At 42.6% G+C, this 22,757-nt stretch overlaps 1 protein-coding gene across 4 annotated transcripts in view; it reads left to right on the top strand.

Moving 5' to 3' along the window:
• LOC127367926 (kelch-like protein 29) overlaps positions 1 to 22,757 on the top strand; it is a 201,858-nt gene that overhangs the window by 168,498 nt on the left and 10,603 nt on the right. For all 4 annotated transcript variants that reach the window (XM_051408182.1, XM_051408181.1, XM_051408183.1 and 1 more), the window contains one exon: positions 19,083 to 19,276. In XM_051408182.1, the coding sequence (XP_051264142.1) occupies positions 19,083 to 19,276 (194 nt within the window). The remainder of the gene's footprint in view (positions 1 to 19,082; positions 19,277 to 22,757) is intronic.

The raw sequence follows: 22,757 nt of genomic DNA, 5'->3' as shown, positions 1-22,757 counted from the left end.
ACAGCCATCTCAGGGCGCGCGTGCGGACGATTCTGCAAAAGTAGGTGGATGCTGAGCAATCCAGTTTCAGCAAATAAATATTCACACTGCGCAGCTAAACACGGCAGATGGTGTGGCATACAGTAGTGTGGTGGAGCATATTGAAAAAGTGGTTGGACAGGTTTGTTAGCATTTTCTGTGAGAGCAAAAGGTGCAGAGGAATGAATCTGAGCCGGAGCATATTAAATGGTCACAGCTGTGAGTGTTGTTGTGGAGCGACAGAGCCTCTTACTTGTTTGTGAGTGGCGCATGAGTGAGAGGATTTGCTTTCATAGAGCAAAGTGGTATACTGTGTCTGATTCCATCCACTTCAGCATCGACACGTCGCCGACACTTCATTTGAAGGTCATCCACTGTGGCCTGTTCAGCTGGGTCTTTTACTTCTTATTTTTTTGGTGTTTTCAGTATAAAACCAGACAGTGTCCTCATGGAGTATAATAATTCCTAGAGGTATATAACATGACTAGGGATCGTCCAGATTTAATAATCGGATTAATGTCACTTGACTATTGTAACACTGCTCCCTATTTCTTATTTTTCCTTCTAACCTGGGCTGAGGAGTGAGTCTCAGGATAGAGAGGGGGGCTACCTCCCCTGCACAGCAGAGCGAGATTAACCAAAGCAATCAAAAGAACATTACTGAGTATATTAGAGCAGGCCGCTGCCGCTCATTACCTAGCAGCTCAATTGATCTCCAAAGCTGTTCGCAATGCACAACAGTCCTCCAAATGAAACAGCCTAATTTGATATTTCCCCATAATGCTGCCATACAGTGTCGTTATGACAGGGGGTAGATGGAATATTTGCCCCATAATGGAAACGCATTTGATTCCTCTGTCTCTGAGCTGCTTAATTTGAGAGCTGCCGGTGCATCTGGGGTATTCACAGCTCCAAAGAAATCAGCATCTCGTCATGTGATGTGTTTGTATGTGTTTCTCTGTCTGTGCCCTTGTGTGCATTTTCTCTGCAATCATGAAGCTTCTCCGAGGCCCCGATCAACTGGACTCAATTATCAGCCCCATAAAACTTTAACCTACTTTGCCTCTCTCTAAGAACTGCCAGAGGCCCCTTCTGCTTGGTATTACTGCCCTAGCTTTGCACTCTCAAAGGTTGCAACAGCTAGGGAGAAATAAACCACACACCGAACAAAATAGTTGACTCTTAACAGGAAGGAAGAAGAAATGCATGGTACTAAGGCTGAAGCAAACCATTTGTAACACTAGGTCAGGGTCATACTTACCGGCCTTATCATTTAAAAGCTACCAGGTCTCTCAATCTGTTTGGGCAAATTGTCAGAAAAGTCAACGGGCTTGTTTCTAAGCAACCCAGGCTTTTATGTTGTCTTTTTTAGAAACCACTATGTGGAGCGAGAGTCAAAATTGAGTCAGGTGGTCTAAAGACTCCCTATTCTGGAAATAAAACGCTTAAATACATGGAAGTTTGTGCTCTTACAGAGGGCACAGACAGATATTCATGCAACTCCTGCCAATGTATTATATCGACTTATATTGTATTGAGGATTTTTTGGTGTTCATTTTTCATGATAATGATTACAAATGCATTATTCATTTGTTCAGATTTCCATTTAAAATGTGTTATTTGGATAGACTACCTTTTTATGACAAGATGTGTTGACCTGCTGTGAATGACTTAGTAGATTAATCAACTGGCAGTGTGAGATGCATGCACTTTTATAGAGAGCAGAACATCTAAGTATATTTAATGTGATGAGCTAGAGAGTCGTAAGTGGGGAATAACAACGGTGAAGATCTGAAATATTCTGCATCTTGCAGATAAAACCTGTTTTTTATCTTCAATATTCTCTGCAAAAAGAAGTTTAGGTTCTGAGGAAGAACATTACATTGCTTTATACGCTTGTCGCCAGTGTAGACATTCAGACATCAGTCCATATGTCTGGGAGAAAGTACATCTTGATTGTGAGAGTGAAGTGAGCCTATAAAGCAAAAATAATGCGGTGGGGGTTTGTGGAAAAATTAATGCAATGAATGAGCGACGTCTACCTCAAATTTTTTTTTTTAAGAACATGGTATTCATTAGGACTGAATAACAGTAGGGCCAAGTGCTCCACAAGTATAAATACCCAGTTTCAAGCCAAAATGCAGATTTGCTTCTTTGAGAGATATTCCTACCACTTTAATAAGCCTCCTTTTTAAAAACGTTCAACAATCATCCATCACTTCTCTGGTGGGATATAAAGCAACCAAGGAATTATGTGACAACAAAGACACCATAGATGGCCATCTTTGTCATGGACTACAAAAATACATCAGTGCGTCTCAGCTGAATAATCTCATTTACCAACAACAATAAATTCTCTATTCAACCTGAAGCAATACCTCACATCCATGCTCAATAGAGATAAGGATGGACGACTTTAAAAAAACAAAATTGGCATTTAAGGTTATTATGAGGTTGTGCAACCTGACTTTTGAAAGAAGGAATAACTTGTTTTCTCTCTTACAAATGAAAAGTTGAATTCATCTGCAGCTTAATTCACCCTGACTCACTCCCACTGACTTTATTTTGAAATACTTTGAGTATGTGAAGGAAATCGGTATGGGGGCAAGTTCTGCACCTGAATATGCATGTTTGTTTTCCTAAGGAAGAATGAGCCATTTCAAAGCTTAAGGAGGATTTTAACAACTGGCAGCTGGTCTGTCAAATCAACTCACAAGACAGGTGCTATAAATCATGTACAATCTCAGTGGCTTGGGAAGGAGCTTGACAGATTAACAACAGCAGTTTATTTCATAAGACTCACAAACAGCAGTTTATTTAATTCCTTTAATTAGCTTTTTTGTAACAAGACACAGCACACAATCACGATTAGACTGATTATTTGTCTGAAAATCCATTCCAACTTGACAACTATTTAGCTGATGCATATTATTCTTGAGTTTTGAACTGTACACAGGTTGAAACCTTTTGTTATTTTACTTTTCACATCAACAACTATGTGACTAAATAAAAGTTTTTTTTAAACTATTTATTTTAAACCTTGGCTTTGCTCCTGTTCCTACGCACAAGTGCCTGAAGTTTGCTTCTGCGTACACTGAAAGCACTTTTCTGAACTTAAAATTTCACACTTTAGCTGAAGAAGGTCATAAAGTTGTCATAGGAACCGTTACATAAATCTCAAAGTTGATGTAGATGATCTAGATCACTTTCAGGCCATTTCTGAAAGCATTTGTTCATATCTGCTTTGATAAATGAGCCCCATTAACTGCTGATCCTTTATTTTGTAGCTAACCACCAGATTTGGCAGGTATGGCTCTGCTGTGAGACACAGTTGGCTATGCTGCAGCTCAGCATTGTTGGGCCAAAAACTCTAAAGATAGTAGAGACTCCAACAGGGAGGCAACCAGTCCACAGCAGGACTTAACCCTGGCCAGTGGAGATAAGGGAACTGTTACTCCATGCCTTTTTTTTTTCTTTTTTTTTTGTCGCCTCTGCCCAAGGAGGAAGAACTGCACAGGTCTGAAGTGCAGTTGTAATGTAGGGAGCTAATAACATTCAGAAATCATTAGTCAGTGCATGTGAATGGCTGCCTTGTTTGATATGCAGTTGGCTGGTGGAGATTGTATCTGAAGGCTGGGGAATGGCATGAAACGGTGCGACAGCCAGAGTTGATTTGCTCAGCTCATAGAGTGATTGATGCGGAGATTGTTTACACGCAGCCAATCTTTTGTCATTGTGTATGCGTCTGCATTTCTGCTCGCACTAGGTGTGTTCCAGTATTCATTGTTCCTTGAGTATATGTACATATGCATGCCACTGTGCGCGCACTTGTATTTATTTGTGTGTCTGTCTTGTGTGTCCGCATATATCAGCCGGCCTCAGCCAAGGTTTCTCACCTTCCAGCTCTGGCTCTCAGCACCCTGACTCCTCATTTGCAGTCCTTTTCTGCCTCCCTCACTCCCTCATCTCTCCTTCCATCTCACTGAGGGTTTCACGCTCCTAACCGTGAAATTCACCCGCATTCACAATTATGTCTTCAATCAGAGCCATCTCAAAGCTAGTAGGATGCAGTCTTTCTTGGGAAACGGCAGGAGGTCCAAATCAGCACTCAGAGGACCGAGCAGGCTTTATTCCTTACTCTGCTCTCTACACTAATGACTGACAGATTTTTAGGGATGGGAGCAGTCAAGTTCGGGAGGCTTTTAACTTGCAATCAGGTACCCTCGGCCTGCATGCTCCGTGGCATGTTGATCCATTGGCAAACCAATATGATTGCAGATATTGAATAATTCATGGATGTCTAATGATGTGTCAATCACAGATGGTTTTGTTTTATTTATTGCGCACTATGCACAGGTTTGTGCGTCCTCCAAGCTCTATTGCAAGTTAATATTGCATGAAGACTGTTAGCAACATGACACTGAGTACAGCATCTAGCCTTTTCTCAACAGGGATGTTGTGCTGTTTGGCTAACAAGTCTGGAGGAGGGAATATTAATTCGCAAAGATCATGTTCTCTGGCTTCTTTATGGCTTTTCAAATTAAAACAACCCTTTAAATTGCAGTATATAAACAAATGCCTGTAAAATCTCTGGAAAAAACTCCATTGTTCATGTGTTGTTTTTCAGATTCATTAACTGGTACTTGTTGTTTTTGTAGAAGCGTCCCTGCACTTTACCGCTCCACTGTGTAGTTATTCAGACATCAGTATTCTATCATCTCCTGCTGATTTTCAGAACTGTGGTTTTTCCATCTACGTAAAGGTTGTTCAGCTCAGCCTTGCTCTGACTTAACCATTGCTTGATCTGCTCTTAACACAACCCTCCACCATCTATTTCTTGAGTTTTACTTTTTCCATTAAGTGGCGTTATACTTTGGACCCGCACAATGGGCCGTTTCAAGAATGTGGGCTTAGTCTGATGCAGGGGGCGTATCGTAATGCCTTGAAGACCTTACGGAGATGCACTGAATGGCTCCGGGGAATTTTTATCAACTCAACCATGACCAAGAAGATACGACGAGATGGAGATTCCAGCGGGAGGTTTCATCATGCCTCGCGCTGCACACAGTTGAAGTCTTCTGTGGGCTGCTCCGTGAACTGACAAGTCCTTAAGTACTTGATGTCCGCTGGTGGTGCGCTCGCTGGGTTGCCAGTCACCCAGAGAAAGGTCCCCTTCTGTGGGACGCCAGGGGTGGGAGAGACCCCACGTCGCACTCATAGACGGAAGAGGCTACAGCTGCTCTTTGAGTCCTGGTGAGCCATGGTGTGCCTCCTGGCTGCCCGTATGAGTGCGCTCTGACAGGGATCTGCTACTTTTGTCTGCAGGCAAAAGAAGCTGTCATGCAGCCAGAAAGAGGAGCTCAAGGCTGGTCCGGTCCATTCAAATTTACCCTGCTCACACATACAATCCACTTCTAGATCTCACCCTCTGAATGCAGATACATTTTAAATGCACACTCTACATGTATACAGGCAGCTCTCTTAAACATACCACACAATGACTTGAATATGGAGGTCCTTCTTTGTCCATTTTCAGCTCCCTGCCCAACAGCACTCTCTCTTGGAGACATTGGGGAAATAATCAGCAGGGCGTTGATGCTAATAACAACGGAGCGCCCCGTCGCTCTGCAGCCCTGGGTGTTCGGGACCCTGCAGCGAAAGAGGGAAAGAAAGAGAAGAGGAGCACGCCGAGAAGAGTTTAGTAGCGCAGAGCCGATGGGACAAGATGAGAGGAGCGTGTACATGCAGCGGCCCCCAGGTGGGCCTGTGAGCTCTGCACAATCAGTCACACTGGAACCAGTTGGCTTATGTGAAGACACCCTCGCTCTTCTCTCCCAGCCCTTCTAGCCTCGCTACAGCAATAATGAACCGATGAGCTGGTGTGCATATCTTTTTGGGGGGGGGTGGGGGTGGGTGTGTGTGTGTGTGTGTGTGTGTGTGTGTGTGTGTGTGTGTGTGTGTGTGTGTGTGTGTGTGTGTGTGTGTGTGTCTACTCTGGATCAGTTTCCACATACTAGGTCAGTGAGTGCCTCGGGCTAGTTTTGAAGGGGGGGGTTAGCCAGCCCTCGGTAGCCCTGTAGCATGGCGCTGTGGTCGGGGACAACGGGCTCCCAGAACCCCCCTGCTGAGGCGGTTCCCCCCTGCCGAGCTAATCCCCTGCTCCTCAGGATTAACCAACTTCACAGCGCTGGCCCCTACTGCGCTGTCAAGGCACCGGTTCACCCTCCAATCCTACCCCAGCCACCACCACCCACCATCCCTCCCCCACACTGACACTCCCACACACCCTCATTACCGTTCTGAAATGTCAGTGTTGATTTAAACTTCTCACTTCTCATATCTCTGTCTCTGTGTCTCTCACTGTCCTGCTCACTCATTTCCTTTGCACGTTATGATTTACCACAAATCCGGTTTACGTCACAGCTAGCCAGGTTTCCAACCGTGCGGCAAATTTGTTTGAGTTGTGTAATCCATCACAGTGAACAACAAGTTACATTACAGCTATGAGGTAATGCAGTGCAGACTTTTCAATGAATCTGCTTTTAATTAGCAATAGTTTTGACATGATTAGTCAATTAATCAGTTTGTTGATCAACACAATATTAATTTCCAGTAATTTTGATAACCAGTTAAGTCATTTCATCCCTATTAAAACCTAATTCTAGCTTCTCAAATGTGAGCACAGTGTTCTCAGTGGAATTGTGATTGCCATTTTTTTTTAGCTTTTTGACATTTTATGGACTAAACAATGAATTATTTGATAAAATAATCAGCAGATAAAGGTAGAATAAAAATAATTGGTAGCTGCAGCCCTAAATAAAATACCACAGCAGTGGCAAAAATAATGCAGATTTGAGGTACACTATGAGACTACAAGATTCTAATTGATTTCCAAATATATGGTTCTGTTACTGTGCAACTTGTATAAGAAAGTTGTTGCAAAAATATAAAGTGTTCACACTCCGCCTTTGTTTTAAGACATTTCAATGTAGTTTTTTGTACTGTTCTGTAGTATGTTGTAGCCTTTTCAAATTTTTTGTGTACTGTATGTAAGTGCACAATCATTTCCCAGCTCCATGGAGGAGCTTATCGTGTCTCTCAGTGATTTTGAGGCTCCAGGGCTGAAAGAGAGTGGGCCCAAATCAGGCAGATCATCACATCTCTCTCATATTTCTCTCTCTCCATGCCTCCTCACCTCCCTCTATCCCCTCCCCCCAGTTTCCTCTTTTAACCCACAATCTCCATCCTCTCCCACACCTTCTGTCCCATTGCTCCCTCCGTCTCTTCACCGCGCTGATTAGGTGGGCAGGAGATGATGGGTGTATTTGGGGCCTGCGAGGCCGGTGATGTCGAATCTGTCTGACATGCTCGAGCAAAGACAGTGTCTCCTCTTCATCGTCTTCTAATGGGGCGCCGAGGTCTCGGAGACATGGAGGTAGATGATGCAGTGAGTGTGAGTGTGTGCGTGCGTGTGTGTGTGCGTGACAGTTATAGAGAAACATTGGCGAGCAGCGGCAGGTGTTGCCTGAGGATGGTATTAGGGAAAGGCAGAGAGAGGCTGCAGGTAATGAGTAGTGCGAGCTGCATGTGCTTCCGCCTCGTTGATAAACGATGGGCTGGCACTTCGGACAATTTCCAGCCTTTACCAACAGGCAAGTCATTTTTCTCTCTTTCTGCTTCTGTGCCTTTTTCTATCCTCTCTTTCTCTCTCTCATCTTCCATCTTTCCTTGTCAAAAACACACAGGCACACACACATATATATGGAAAAAAAACGTGCCCCTTTTTCTCTCTTGTATCAGGCTGCCACCCAGTCGCTCATGCAGTCAGTCATGTTGCAGCAGTACGTTGTTGGCTAATTATCAGTGGTTAGGATGTGACAGATGCCGCCGAGATGGTTGGCAGTCAGTTCGCCATCCCCCCACAGGAGGAAGCAACAACTGACCTTTAGAAAGCATAGCCCTGGCAAACCATCGCAATATCCAGACAGCTCACCTCGCCGGCACCCAGGGAGGGATCGACACTGGAGGTGGGAGGGTTAGTTGTTATATATAGATTTGTCCTGTGTGTGTGTTTGTGTGTGTGTACACCCAAGGTGAAGGTGCGCACATCAACACGAGATAAGTGCAGACACAGTGCTATATTCGACTTTTGTACTTCCTAGTGTGTGTTTATATGTGTGTGTCTGTGCACGCACCAGTAAGTGTTTTAATTTATTTTAAATGGAAACGGGAATCATTTATTAATGGGCCCCATTAGGGGAGCCAATAGGAACCAATCTTGCTGAAGACCCTCTTATTTTATGATATTTTCTTAGCTCATTCATTTATAAATTGACTTCATTGTCCTACTTCATTTACACTGTTAGATTTTCTTTTGTTTGTTTTCTAATTTCCCTCCTTTTTTTTCTTTTTTCAAATGCATATTAATGTATGTATGTGGCACTGATTTTGTTTTTAGCATTCTAACATACTAAACTAAGATGATTAACATGGTAAACATTACACTTGCTTAGCATTATCATTTTGAGCATGACATTAGCTTTTAGCTCAAAGCACTATGTGCCATAGTACAGCCTCTCAGAGATGCTAGCATGGCTGTATCCTCTTAGTCTTGTTGCATACTGCCCCAACTTATATGGAGTAAATGTGCAGGAAACTTAATGAACCATTCTTAATAAAATATTTCCATTTAGTGTCACTGTTTATTCAGTAGTGACATACACCATTTTTTTTGTAAAACACGACACAGTTCATAGCTTCCTAAAAGCACACAAAAAACTAAGCAATCAAACCTCAAGCTTTGGCTGGAGCCTGTTTCTCCTCAGCAATTTGGGTGTCAATTTTAATTTTAACCCCCCCCTCCCACTACCACCCACAACCCCACAGTGCTGCCCTACATGGCTGCTATCAACACAGGGGCTTACTTTGGTAATGAAGTGGGGTCTCAGTCTTCCATCTCCCGTCTAGTTTTGAAGAGCACGGAGCAGTAATTGGTGTACGACCTACACCACCGGCAGCACTCATGTCCCCTGTCCTACGTGACATTCCCATCCAATTAAATCTGCGTCTACACACACACACTCACACTCAAACATAGCTACTAAAAAAGCACACACTCACTATTATCATGGCTCCCGAAGTTATCTTCCTGATAGTCTTTCAAGGTGCCTTTTTAAGTTTGCACAAGTGTTGTACAGCATATCTGTAACGTGTGTGTGTGTGTGTGTGTGTGTGTGTGTGTGTGTGTGTGTGTGTGTGTGTACATACTGTATATGGACAGATTGTGTCCTCACACTTTGAGGGAGCATGCTTCTGCTCTGAATGAGTTCATTCACAGGGATTATGGGTAAATCTGTGTGGCCAGTGGATGGATTGCTCTCTGTCTCGCAAGGATTAACTGAAGGTGACACCGAGGTGACAGGTCTGTGTCCATCTGTGTTTGTATGTGCTGCCATAGACCCGGAGTGTGTATGTGTGTGCATTTATGCATGGTGTGTACACGTGTGTCTACGTTATTAGCTTGAAATGTGTTGTAATCCATCAGAGTTAATGAGTTGTGTGTGTGTGTTCTCCTGCAGTGATGGCAGTGGAGTGTGTTTTGTGTGTGTGCCTTTTGGCTGACCTTGACTTCAGTCTGTCAGATGAACAGACTCTGAGGCCGTCCATACGGAGAGCAAGACTCCATCAGATCCCCAGATGTCATCATACACAATCTGTCAGATGTGTGTAGCATGAGCAATTAACAAGCAAAATGGCTCTGTCCTTGAGGGAAATAAGAGAGATTTGGGAGTTCATGAATGGTGAAGTGTGTCAAAGGTTAAAATAGTGGCTCTCGAGCTGAGAGTTAAGACTCCTCAAGAGGCTCCGAGATAATTATGGCCATGACGTGTAACACGTGTAAACACTTTTTTTTAAGGGGTCACAAGCCAAAACTCTCTAGAGACTCTTTAAAGAATGTTCAAATGTAGCCTAGTCAAGAAGAGATTTACACATCGTTAAACTGAATCGGCTTGCACCACACAAACTAGTACATACATAGAGATTAGTTTTTACTGGACAGTTACACCCAGCCTTACATCTTTGCCTTACATCCTGCGTCACAGAAAGCATTGGGTCGTCGGGGGGGTTGGGTCTGTATCCTGATATCAATATAGTACTCTATATTGCATTAATAGATGCTCAAACAGGCTTACAAGGCAGACTATCGATTTCCATGTACATAGGTGTGAGACCAAATAACTAATACAAATTATGGGGAAAAAACATGAATAGTTTCTGTATGCATCCAAACATGACATGCATCAGATAAACTGATCTATTATTGTATGCAAGTATTATTCAGTGCACTGCTTTCAGAGCACGGACTGAGACGGTCACTGGGCTCACTAAAGCATACACTGCTACGCCCTGCCAAACCATGCCCATTCTAATGTAAACGTCTAGAATAACGTCAGCTAGGTTAGCATAATCAGATATTTCCTACTCATTGTAAACTGGATGATTACTGCTAACTCTGAAACATTAAATCATTACATACTAAGTGTTTACCGTAATAGTATACTAAAACTGTTTTTGGCAGTTATCGTGCTACAGTGACTTCCTGTTTACAAAGGTAATTGCTTTGAATGGACAGTCCAACAGATGTTTCCTAGCAACATATTTACACATTACTAAAGTCTTGACAGCTAAGACATTTTTTTCGTTTTAATGTTGCATCTCAATTCAGAAACAAAGTGGAACGCCTTCTTAAGCTTCCATTTTCAAATTTTTTAGGGCTGAGGCTAACAGGAGTCAATGAAAGTACAACCATGTGTTATATTGAAGAGCAACTGCTGTCATACATTTCCCAGAAGCTGCAAGCATGTCAGCAAAATTATGTACTTCCTATAGGATGCAAATACCCAAACATTTACATTTCTGTACAAGGTTTCACCATCAGACATTGATTACCAACCCTGGGAGAGAGAACACCGGTACAAACAGCTGTCACATGCAGAGAAAATCAACACGGGGAACAGAGGTGCATACAAACGAGTTCAAATTAGTTGTCACAAAGCTGCTGTTTTTGTTTTTATCTTTCACAATTTACGTGAAGCTGTTGTTTGTGAAATAGAGCGTAGCAAAAGGTGAGTTTGTGTGTGTTACTCCTGCCACTTTTGACAACTTCTGTATGTCCACAAACCATCACTACCATATTCAAGTTGCATATTAACTTAAATGTAGACATCAGACATCTCAAATACTTCTCCATTATTGCTGTTAATCTAAAATATACCTATTACCATATACCTATATTTACCGTTACAGTTATGGACTAAACACTGCCACCAAGGCCATATTTAGAAGCGTACATGTCTCTTAGCAACCAGAAGGCGTAACATTGCATTACATTATCTCACTATTAAAAAAATAAAACGCTAATAGCAGTATACCTCGATTTGTGGACTCATTTTGGTGCTCAGCTGTGTATTTTATTCTCAAGGATAAGTGGCCTCACACAGATGGCAGTGTGAGAGGTAATTCCAGTGCAGCTACAATGGGGTTTGAAAACAGGACATGGTCAACATTAGGTTGTGGTTACAGTTCTTCAGAGATAGTCAATCAAAGAAGAAAAAAATGCTTTGTCTGAGATAGAGATTTTTCAACCTTCTGTAGACCAAAATACATGAAGTGTGTTCACTTATGTCCACTCGCTGTGGATTGAAAGCAAGTGAGTGCAATATGTAACCATAAGTGTGTGTGTCTGAGGAAGAGAGTGACATTGGTGGTTTGGAGACGTGTGTACAGTATGTGTGAGTGTTGGTGCCCAGCAGACAGCAGGGTGATAGTGGAGGTGTGGGCACAGGCCTCACAGTTTCTGTGATGTGGTCTGACACACAGATGGCAGCTGACACAACACAGATAGACTCTCACTCTGTCCTCTCACACCCACTCTCAGTCCTCCACCTCCTCCTTCTCTCCAAAATGGATGTTCTCTCTCCTGTTTGCCTTTTTACACATCTACAGTATCTATTGCCTGACTTGATAGACATTCAGATGAATGCAAACAATATTATTACCACACTGCTTTCCTGCTTTTAATTTCCTCTTTACCCCCTTCTCTTCCTTCACATTTCTTTTCTTTACCCCTTTCTTTCTGTTGTCCTCATCCACACAGTGATCCTGTCCAGGTGCGGGTAAAGCATTTTGGATGAGATTGTAGCAAATGTGCAAAGAAGCAGTAGAAGCAGGTCACAACTGAATGATTTCAAATGAACATCCACAGTCACTATCAGCAGCTTCTTCTTTCTCGAAACAGACCACACACACACACACACACACACACACACACCACACACAAGCGGTTAAATGTGCTTTGAAATGAAAGTTCAGTAGATAAGTTCAACTGCATCTCTACTCTCTATAGAGTCGTTTTTCTCATGTTGTTAAGACTTCCCCCCACCTAGCTGCTAATGAACATTCTTGGCAAATGTGAAACATGTTAATGTAAGCAAATGGCGCCTATATTTGTGTGCAAATTGTTTTGAATGCCCTCCAGCTCAGAGCTGATTCACACAGTAGCCCTGTTTTCCTCAAGCCAAATCACAACCTCTCAGTTCATTACTTCTGACAGGAAACAGAGGGCTATGAGGGATTGATGCACCCACATACACATGCACTCCCTCTCCTCTTGTGGCTGTTCCAGTGGCTGTATAGAAAACAGATCAAACTACTGTCGAACATGGGGCTGCATGCAAATGTCTTTGTATATTAATGTCTTCTGGTTTAATGACACTCGACAGCAGATGGGGGAGCTTGCAAACTTGGGGGTTAACTGTAAAATAAAAGGAGACAGTTAGTGTTTTCATAGTTCCTGATTGAAAAGAGAAACTCTGCAAACTTAATCAATAATCCAGAAACACGTTATAAACATCTCCAGATATTCTCGCAGCACTGTGAGACACAGTGGTGCTTAGAGCTAAATGCTCTGATGATGTTTACATGTTGATATTGAGTCTTAGTTTAGCATGTTAGCATGCAAACATTTGCGGGTAAGCACTAAACAGTAAGTGCAGCTGATACTGAAAAATTCACTTGTTCTGGAAGTAATTGCAATTATTGAAACATTTTAAATTAAAATTCTGACCTGATGACAACTGACCAACAAAAGCATCATCCCTCAAGCCATATCACTAGCATGGCTAAAATTCAATCAGTGCAATTAAATCATCTATGTAAAAATTTCAACTACTCCCGCTGTGGTGATCAAAATCAAAAGTGACACTTTCATTAGGTTGCAAACTGACCTTTTTTTTTTTTTTTTTTTTGGCAAATGAAGCAAATGCACCCACATGACAAATACAGCTTTAGCAGTCCATGTTGAAGTGTGCACGTGCATTTGGAGGGTGCATGTGGGCAGCAGGAAGAGAATGCAAGATAGACAGAGAGATAGTGTTCAGATAGGTAGCTGGGGTGTTGCAGGGATTAATGTGAATTTTGGACTTAAGGGCATGACTTCCTGCCCGATAGAATCTAGAGAAGTGGTTTTCTGGTTTTCTGACAGGCGTCCTTCAGTGGGTTGTGGGGAGAAAAAATGGAATACATTATTTTAACCTTTATCACATTTGTTGGCAGTTTGTACAACAAGGGAAGATTTCAGGTTGGGCTGTTTTGATTATAATGTGTAGTGATGCCAGTTCAATCATTGATTGAGTGTGAAGACTTGATAATCTTGATTCAAAAGGACAAAATCCTCTCAAATTGAGGGTCTATGGTCTAATGTGCCTCTATTGTGGAGGTCCTCAGCATGAAAACGTTTGGGAAGCCGTGATCTACAGCTCTTCTCTGCAGGCAATTAATGTGTTGCCTTCCACTGCATTCCAGTGCACGCACTCAGTTCTTAAAGGTTACAGTGCCGCTGTGGTGGACCTGTGCAGTCTAAGTAGTTAACATCTTGAATAAATGCAGGTTTTGTTCGCGTTCCTTTCCTGTTTATGCACGATCTGGTACTATGAGCTGTTTGGCTTTTAATAGCTAGTATGGTGGATACAGTAGCTATTGTTAAGCAGTCAGTGAATGTTTGCATGCCATTCCAGTGTGGCTGTAACTGCAGCATGATGCACTCTACCGCCTCTTAATGGATCTTTTTGTCAGCATCAAAGTGCATAGAGCCCGAGTGTTTTTTTTTTATCTGAGTGAGGCCTTTTTTTTTTTCATCCCTCCTTCAAACTTTCCACTCTCGTTTCTCACCCTATATATGCTGTAGTTTGTATCTCAGGAGAAATGGAAACGTGTCAGTATCTCAGAGACTGGCAGCCCATCTATTATAGCTTATCGCATGTGTGTGTGAAAGAGTGAGACTGAGAGGCATGGAGTAAAGTGTGGTTCATCTTCCACACTCCCCTGCAGGTAAACATTATTAGGGAATTCTCTGTGATGCTTCGGGCACCCTATACATGATTAGAGTTTAGGTGAGAGAGATACTGGCGGCTAGTCTATGTGCTGTGTAGGTCCACAGATGGAGGGTATGTGGTCAGCTTCAAGAGGCAACAACTTGTAAATTTGTCATTACCTATGAGTTCTGCTCTTTCAGTATGCATTGAAACAAAGTGCAGCCATGGTTTTATGCCACCTTCACTTCACTGTATCACATTATATCACACTTACTGATTCGTGCTTTTCATATTTATTACTCTTTTCTGTAGTACCTTGATACTGGTCCATGGCGACTGCTCCATAAACAGGAAAAAAAACAAGATTGTGCACACACAAGGCTTTTAGACGTGTATTGCCCCCAGCAAATCCAATGGAAGGCTGCATAACAGCTGACTCTTTACTGTAGCCATTAATTTTTATGGTCTTTGACTCAGATGCACCTTTCCTGGTTAATGTTACAAAGTGAGGGCCAGAGGGGCAATATCTGCTTATGCGCCACATTATCTCAGCTCATCTGCAGTGACGTAGTAAAACCCACTTTCCACATGTTCCAGTTTTCTGTTGAGATATTATTAGCAGTGTTAAAACAACCTTAACAAAGGGAAATCTAAAATGTATGTAAATGTATTTTTTAAAAGAGACTTAAATAAAGAGCTCGTTCGGCCTGATGTCATCCCAGAGTCAAGGCCCAGTTTTAAAGAACTACTTACAAAACTCCACAAAAATATAGTCAGGAGCCAGACCCTATTACAGCTGTAAAAGATACCAGACACCAATCAATATGGTTCATGTGCGAATATGCCAGTGAGTGCTCTATCCACTCCCACTCCTGTATTTAACACCTGGTATTTAGTGTAAATACTTTCTCCAGAAAGTAGGTTTCAGACCGGCATATTAAGGTTGGATCTGATTCTTCATGTGCACTATTCAGAGCAAGCATACAGGTGGAGGTTGGGGTGGGGGTGGTGGAAAATCCGTCTGCCATCAACATAAACAAACATGACAGGTGTGACTGTGCATTTCCATGGCATTTAACCTGTTGCTAGCAAACATTACGGTTCTTATGCAGACGGGTCAGTGGTGAACAAAGGCCAGAGAAACATTAGCTGGTACTCTCTTACCAACACAGTCACACAGCGTAGGCCGCTCTTACAACTAGACGACGCTGAATTATAATCCTTGTTGGCGTGTCAGTCGCAGTGTGTGCTGATGTTTTTTCTTTATCCAGATTACATATTTAGAGGCGAATCTAGTTGAAAGTCTGGCCTCTTTCTTTCATTCACAATCTCTGTCTACCTATCTATCCATCTGTCATCCTTTCTGTCTCTCTCCCCGCACAAAAGAGCACAATCCTACATTGTTTGTTCTGTTGTAACCCCGTAGCCACATTTTCTAGATGATTTTCCCGGCGAGATGAAACAAGCCCTGTCACGAGCTACAGCCGATTACATGGCTTCATGCGGTGATCAGTCTTTGTGTATAAACACTTCTTTTTTTTTTAAGCAATCGATGCAGCGCTGCACATTGAGGGATAAACTCCTAGTGTCTTAGTGACAATATAAAAACTGTGTGCTTTTTCTGTCTGACTGAGGGCTTCAGAGGAAGGAGAAGCAGAGCTATTTCTTTGTTTATGAAATGAACGCAATGACTTTTTTTTTTTCCCTCGGTCTCTCTCCTCCGTCTCCTCTCCCTTGGAGATATAATCGAACCATGTACACCCACTCTGAGAATCTTCTTTAGTGTCAGTCCTAATGTCACGGCTCATATTAAATGCTCGATAGTGAATCACACATGTAATGAATCCAATCACACTTGTGACCTCTGAGACTATCTGAGACACTGAGGTTTTTCTGACCTGCACATGTTCCTCTTTGTCAGAACTCCTTTATCAGAATGACTGCGTGATAGCTGTGCCGTGTTTACATTAATGGCCCTTTAAAACCTATTTTTTGGAATCTGGTTCATGCTGAAAGAAATGGGGTCTCATATGAGCACACTATTATCTAACAAAGAATGATACTGGTAATTTAGCATGAGAGATTTCAGCTGTTGTGGCTGTGCTTTTTTTCCTCTCTACTTTGGAATGGATGGGACTCTGTTGGAAAAATGTGGTTTCCACACACCTATCAGAATTTAAAAATCTGATAATTTGTTAAAACCCAAACCCAGAAGGTCCTACAGGAAGATCAGCTAGAGTTTTTGAGTGTTACATTTAGAAATAAGGATGTTTTATTCAAATTTTAAAACTGCAATAGTTTGTCTGCAACCACTCAGCGGCAAGAAGAACCTGTAAACACAGCTCCCAAATATTATCACCTCATGAAGTTGTTGTAAATGTGTTAACACACACTTTCCTATTTACACATCCAGCTAACATAGAGAAGCATCAGCAATTATTTTGAGTCGCACTTCTGGCCACCTGACAAATGCTGCGGAGTCGCATGATCATTCTCTGTCGTTTCATCACTATAAGTGACACATTTTACATCACATGTTGTCATTTGATACATTGTTGACATAAACATATTGATTAGTGCAGCTTCAGCAGCTTTGTTTCTTATTTAATCACAAATACACAGAGTTCTTGAGAAAAAGGAAATTTGAGGATCTGAGGGGTAAAGCAAGAATAGCCAGAAAAACGGCAACAGATTACATCTCTCATACTTTCTAGCTATCTTTAGCAGAAGATGCTATGTTTGTTGTAGTTGTTATATTTTCTCATCATGACCAGCTGCTTGTAGTCGTCCTGTTTTTTGTCTGTCCCGTAATCAGCTTCACTCAACAGTGTCTGATCCTTACATTTATGAACCTCCCCACGATGTGGTCCGAGGGGTAATTACATCTGCCAGAGAATGAGACACGTGTTAGTCCTTCCATCTCAGTCGGGCTCAGTTACTCAACCTGATGCTGTGTGTGTGTGTGTGTGTGTGTGTGTGTGTGTGTGTGTGTGTGTGTGTGTGTGTGTGTGTGTGTGTGTGTGTGTGTGTGTGTGTGTGTGTGTGTGTGTGTGTGTGTGTGTGTGTGTGTGTGTGTGTGTGTGTGTGTGTGTGTGTGTGTCCTTGTTTAAACAGTGCTAATTGGCACTCTGAGTGTTTCCAGTCCACCTTTGCAAGAGTGTCTTCTGTGTCACCACTCTCTCGCAGACTGCCAGTCGAATTAAACCCGTCCCCCTCAGCAGCTGATGCCAAGAACATTATCAGACCCCCCCCACACACACACACCACCACCCTCCCCTCCCTCACTTCACCGGCCTCCTCTCGCACTTTATCTGATGGTCTTCTCACAGGAAGGTGGATGCAACCAGCGATTCCAGGTGCCATTTAAATTCAGCCTGACTTTAGATGCCACAAGGGTGACACCAGGAAAGCATCTGTAGACTGAAAAAAAAATACCGTTGGACACCAGTCTGTCTTTGACGGGTGCGTTGGATGAGAAAGTAATGGAAGTAGACACCTGTGTTTGCTAAAATACAGCAAAAGGCCTTAGGCATTATTGACCCCAGTGAAAAAAATCACACTTTAGCAAGCAACCATCTTTAATTGACTGTACGGGAGTCAACTTTTCAACATTCCTCAAGTGTTTGATGTGCGTGGTTTGTTGTCCTGGGGGACGTTGGCTACAGTTCTTCATGTAAAGATGTTTTTCTTTCCATAACAAAGAGACAACCTTGATCAAGAAGGCTTGCTTTAGTCTGAATGGATGTGTGTTTTAATCACAGATCCTAGATCCGTTTGCGGCTCTTTAATGAGGCCTACTCCAGCTGGAAGGCTGTCGGCGCGGCTGCTTTGATCAGTGGCCCATGGACACGGGATTACACTGCTAACACACCACACTAATGGAGCCATGGGGCAAAAAACACACACACACACACACACACACACACACACACAAATACATGTCTAAACACGCACAAAATGCAAATTTAAGAAATATACATATAAACGCACACTCAACCTCTGATAAGGGCACAATCCCATAAGCCAGTGTCTTGTTCACATGCAGCCCATTGTGTCAGGCCCTTTCATCTAGCTGCGTCTGTTTGTGCCGGTTTGGGTCGGCTGAGTTTTAGGCTCGTCGTTGAAGTCTCTGCCAAAGAGGGCTCAGTGAGAAAGGTCCAAAGCTCAGCGCTGACACACAGCCCAACTCTAGAGACTAATGGCTTGTAGCTCCCAACATATGTTGCTTTGTGTAATTGCTTTAATTGCTGTCATTGTACGTAATGGTTGGTCTTTTTCATCTTCCCTGGTGGTGTAGGCATTCTGCTAATTATATCTGTCAGCCCTGCAGCCAAAACGAGCATTTCACAGTGAATTCAGAGCAGTGGGAACTTTAAAATCAGAGTTTTTTTCCTGTATAGTATTGGTGTGTGTGGGGGTGTAAATGACGGACTGCAGAGTGTTAGAGTACAGTAGTTTATGAATCATTCGAGATTTCATAAGTAATTTAGAGACTCCATCGTGGAGCTGTTTAATGGCAGTGCTGTCATGACTTTACTGACTTAACAGTTTGAGCCTTGACCTGCATCTCCTCCTGTTTCCCTTGATTTCTTTGGCTTTAGTTTTTAATTCCCATTCATCCAAGGTTGAAATTGCCATAGTTGTGTACATGAATGTGAAATATAAAATAATAGAAATATTTTCTCTCTCCAGGTACGACACTATCACCAACCAGTGGGAGACGGTTTCTCCTCTTCCTAAGCCAGTCCACTCTGCGGCAGCCACGGTGTGCGGGGGGAAAGTCTACGTGTTCGGAGGCGTGAACGAGGCCGGGCGCTCTGCGGGTGTCCTCCAGTCCTACGTACCGCAGAGCAACACCTGGAGCTTCATTGAATCGCCCATGATAGGTGCGACACCCACAGTCTTTGTTTCACATGCACATTCTTTCACACACAAGCTTTAACACGGTGTAGAGTTGTTAAGTCGTCAGGGGACCTGTTGCCATTGTTACCATCACCTTTTGTATGACAGAGCAGTTGTTTCATTTTTAAACCAGTGTGTACCAGGTTGTGGTTTGTTAATCCCAAATGTGTGGTTTCTCTTTCCTCATTATGCTTTCACATTTCCCATTCGAATGAGAATTACTCGCTCACCAGCTAAATTCTTCCATTTCAAGACATGAATATTAATGTTGATACTTTTTTCTTAATAATGTAACACGAAAGGCTCATATTGCAAACATATTACTGTAACCATTGAAATGCATGCATTCTTTTAATCTCTGGTCATTGACATCTTGCTAAGAGGGCCTCCATTATGGTTGCCCGGTTGCCTAGCAACAGTGTTCTCACAACTCTACCCACTTGAACACCTTCCATATAATGTGCTTGACATCTCCCTTCAAAACCATAAACTCCTGATTGCCATTTGAAGGCAAATCTATCTATCTATCTATCTATCTATCTATCTATCTATCTATCTATCTATCTATCTATCTGTCTATCTGTCTATCTATCTGTCTGTCTGTCTGTCTGTCTTTGTGTGATGTAAGACCTAAACCTTTAATATAAATGGACAAAAACCTACAAATGCGATTTTCAATATAGGGGTTTATTTCAGTAAAAATGTTGACCCACACCCATGGCAACAAAAGAATTCTGTGGTTACTGTATGACCTTTTCCATTCATGTTGTTTTCTCCTTATCATTATTATCATCCTACTCAGTATTTTCCATTATCCCCCACTCTGCCTATGTTATTGCTCTATCATTATAATAAGCAGACCATAGCTGAAATGACAGGTGGGTCCGACCGCAGCTTCTGACATGTTATTGGCCAAACTCTGTAGTTATTCACTGCACAAACCTGCAGCCACACTCCAGTCAGAGCCACCAGGGACCTGTGAAGGACGCAGCAACAGAAGAAACACTTTAACCATGCTGCCATAACTCCAAGGTAGCAGGAAAAACACACAGTGCACAACTCTGCGTGATTCAAAACAATGACAGCTGTGTTCCCAGTGCAAAGATCTTATCCACCGGCATGTTTCTACACAAAAATATATCCTTGAAAGGTACAGCACAGACAGGGATAATTTGCTATTGATTTGAACACATCCTTCGTCATCCTTACATTTGGAAACATTTTAAACCAACAGTTTGACATTTTGGTAAATGCACTTATTCGCTTTGTTGTGAAAAATTAGATGAGAAGATTGATACCACTCTCATGTCTGTCATTACATATAAGGCTACAGCTCAGCTTAGCACAAAGGCTGAAACAGGGAGGAAAAAGTTAGGCATACTCAGTCTCAGAGTTACATTTTTACACTTTAGTTTTTGTGCTGATATAATATGGAAATATAATGTGTTATTTACTGAGCTTGAGAGGTGCTGATGGTGATGTTTTGTTGAAGCCAGGCTAGCTGTTTCTAGTCCTATTTATGCTAAGCTAAGCTAACTTACTTTAACTTCACATTTAACAATTATAAGAGTTGTATCAGTCTTCTTATTTAACTCTTGGCCAGAAAGTGAATAAGCGAAAATGTCAAACTATTCCTTTAAAGCTGCAACAGAAATATATATTTATAAATGGGGGAAAAAAAACTGTTTGTATTCATACATTTTCCACACAATTAAAAATTCTATATTTGATGCTGGATTACCCCATTTAAGATGTTGGCGCATGATGGATTCTCAAGGCAAATAGCTGTCCAAATGCTGCTTTGAAGAATTATTATCTCAAATGGGTGGCCCACTGTTGCTCCAGGCAACACTCAGAGCAGTGGGCATCACAGAGAAACCGAGGGTCAAAAATGTATTTGAATTCAAATGCTTTCTGACAAGAAGTTGTTCTTGTGTCATTAAAGCACCAGTACGAAGGCACTTCCCTCAGCACCGTCGCCCAAAAACTTGCTGCCTGTTATTAGTGCCTTTTTCAGAGCAAGACTACTGTGAGGGAAATTATGATTATGTAACGTGGGTGTTTGGGGCGAGAGCTAAATGGTATTAAAGGTCTGGCAGAGCAGCTGGCAGAGGAGAAAATGAGAGAAAAGTCTAGTGAGAAGCACACATATACAGAGATGCAGACGCACACAACCTCTCCTTACCTCATATCAACTATACATCCCCCCGGGGCACAGGTACACAGCGTATGAATTATGTAACGAGCCGGGAGGTTACTCCATGTGTGTGTGCAGGCTTGGTGTTTGTCTTTTTATGTGTGTGTGTGTGTGTGTGTGTGTGTGTGTGCGTGTGTGCGTGTGTGTGTGCGTGTGTGTGTGTGTGTGTGTGTTAAGGACAGACGCAGACAGACAGACCGTCAGCTGTCAGGGTGTAGATGAGCCTGCGTCTGACAGCCAACGAGCCAAGAGATAATGGACGGGTTTAGTGCTTCCTGTGAAATTGGGCCGGCGATGATTTTAGTGAGCCGGTGGGGAGCGCTTCTCGATCAACCCTCTGCCTCCCTCCATCGCTCTCCCTCTCTAATCTTCGTGTTCATCTCTCTCTTTCTCTCTCTCTCTCATCCCCTCCTCCTCCTTCTCACCCACCGCCCCACCCACCCCCGTCTCTCACAGTCTCTCTCAGCACCGTCTTATCGACTGACACAAATACAGCTGTGTGCGTTTTCTGGTACTGTGCGTCTGTGTGTGTGTGTGTGTGTGTGTGTGTGTGTGTGTGTGTGTGTGTGCGTCGTGTGTGCGTGTGTGTCGTGTGTGTGTGTGTGCGTGTGTGCGGTGTGTGTTATCCCTCTGCATGGACCGTCTCCCGCATGAACTGCAAATGGGTTTCACAAACACTTATCAGGACTGACTTCCTATCTCTTGCAGAGTGAAAAATAATATTACTCGTGCCAAAAATAGTCCCTTCAACAAGTCTATTGAGATGCGAGGTGTCTCTGCAGCTTCATCTCTATCTTCCTTTGTCTTCAATTTATCTGTCTCCTTAGCAGTATACCTACTGAAACATGGGGGCATAATTGAGTCCCCTCATGTGCAGTAAAGTAAACTATTTATGAAGCCTCATTGCTTTCCTTGAAAGGTCAGCTCACCCAAATAACCATAACGCCAAGGCTTTCTGTGAAATTCGTGCCTCCCCACAATAGAGGTGAAAGGAATTTTGTTTGTGCATTGATTGATTCCAGAAAATCCATAAATCTCTGTGATTCAACCTCACTTTTCATACTGCAACATAATACAGCAGTGTGGTGTAAGTGTATTTTATACAATCCTATGCCCCCTCGTAAAGTGTTTTGTTAGATTCACAACCCATTCAAATCATTGCACCCCATCAGCTTCTTTATTTCTGAAACTTTTAAGGACCAGTTTGTTGGATCTAGTGGCATTTGGCAGTGTAGTTGCATGTTACAACCCCCTTGCTTCACCCTCCC

The sequence above is a fragment of the Dicentrarchus labrax genome, unplaced genomic scaffold (assembly GCF_905237075.1).
Source record: "Dicentrarchus labrax unplaced genomic scaffold, dlabrax2021, whole genome shotgun sequence".
Taxonomy (NCBI): domain Eukaryota; kingdom Metazoa; phylum Chordata; class Actinopteri; family Moronidae; genus Dicentrarchus; species Dicentrarchus labrax.
Note: the sequence above shows the minus strand (reverse complement) of the source record. Positions and strands in the feature narration are given on the sequence as shown.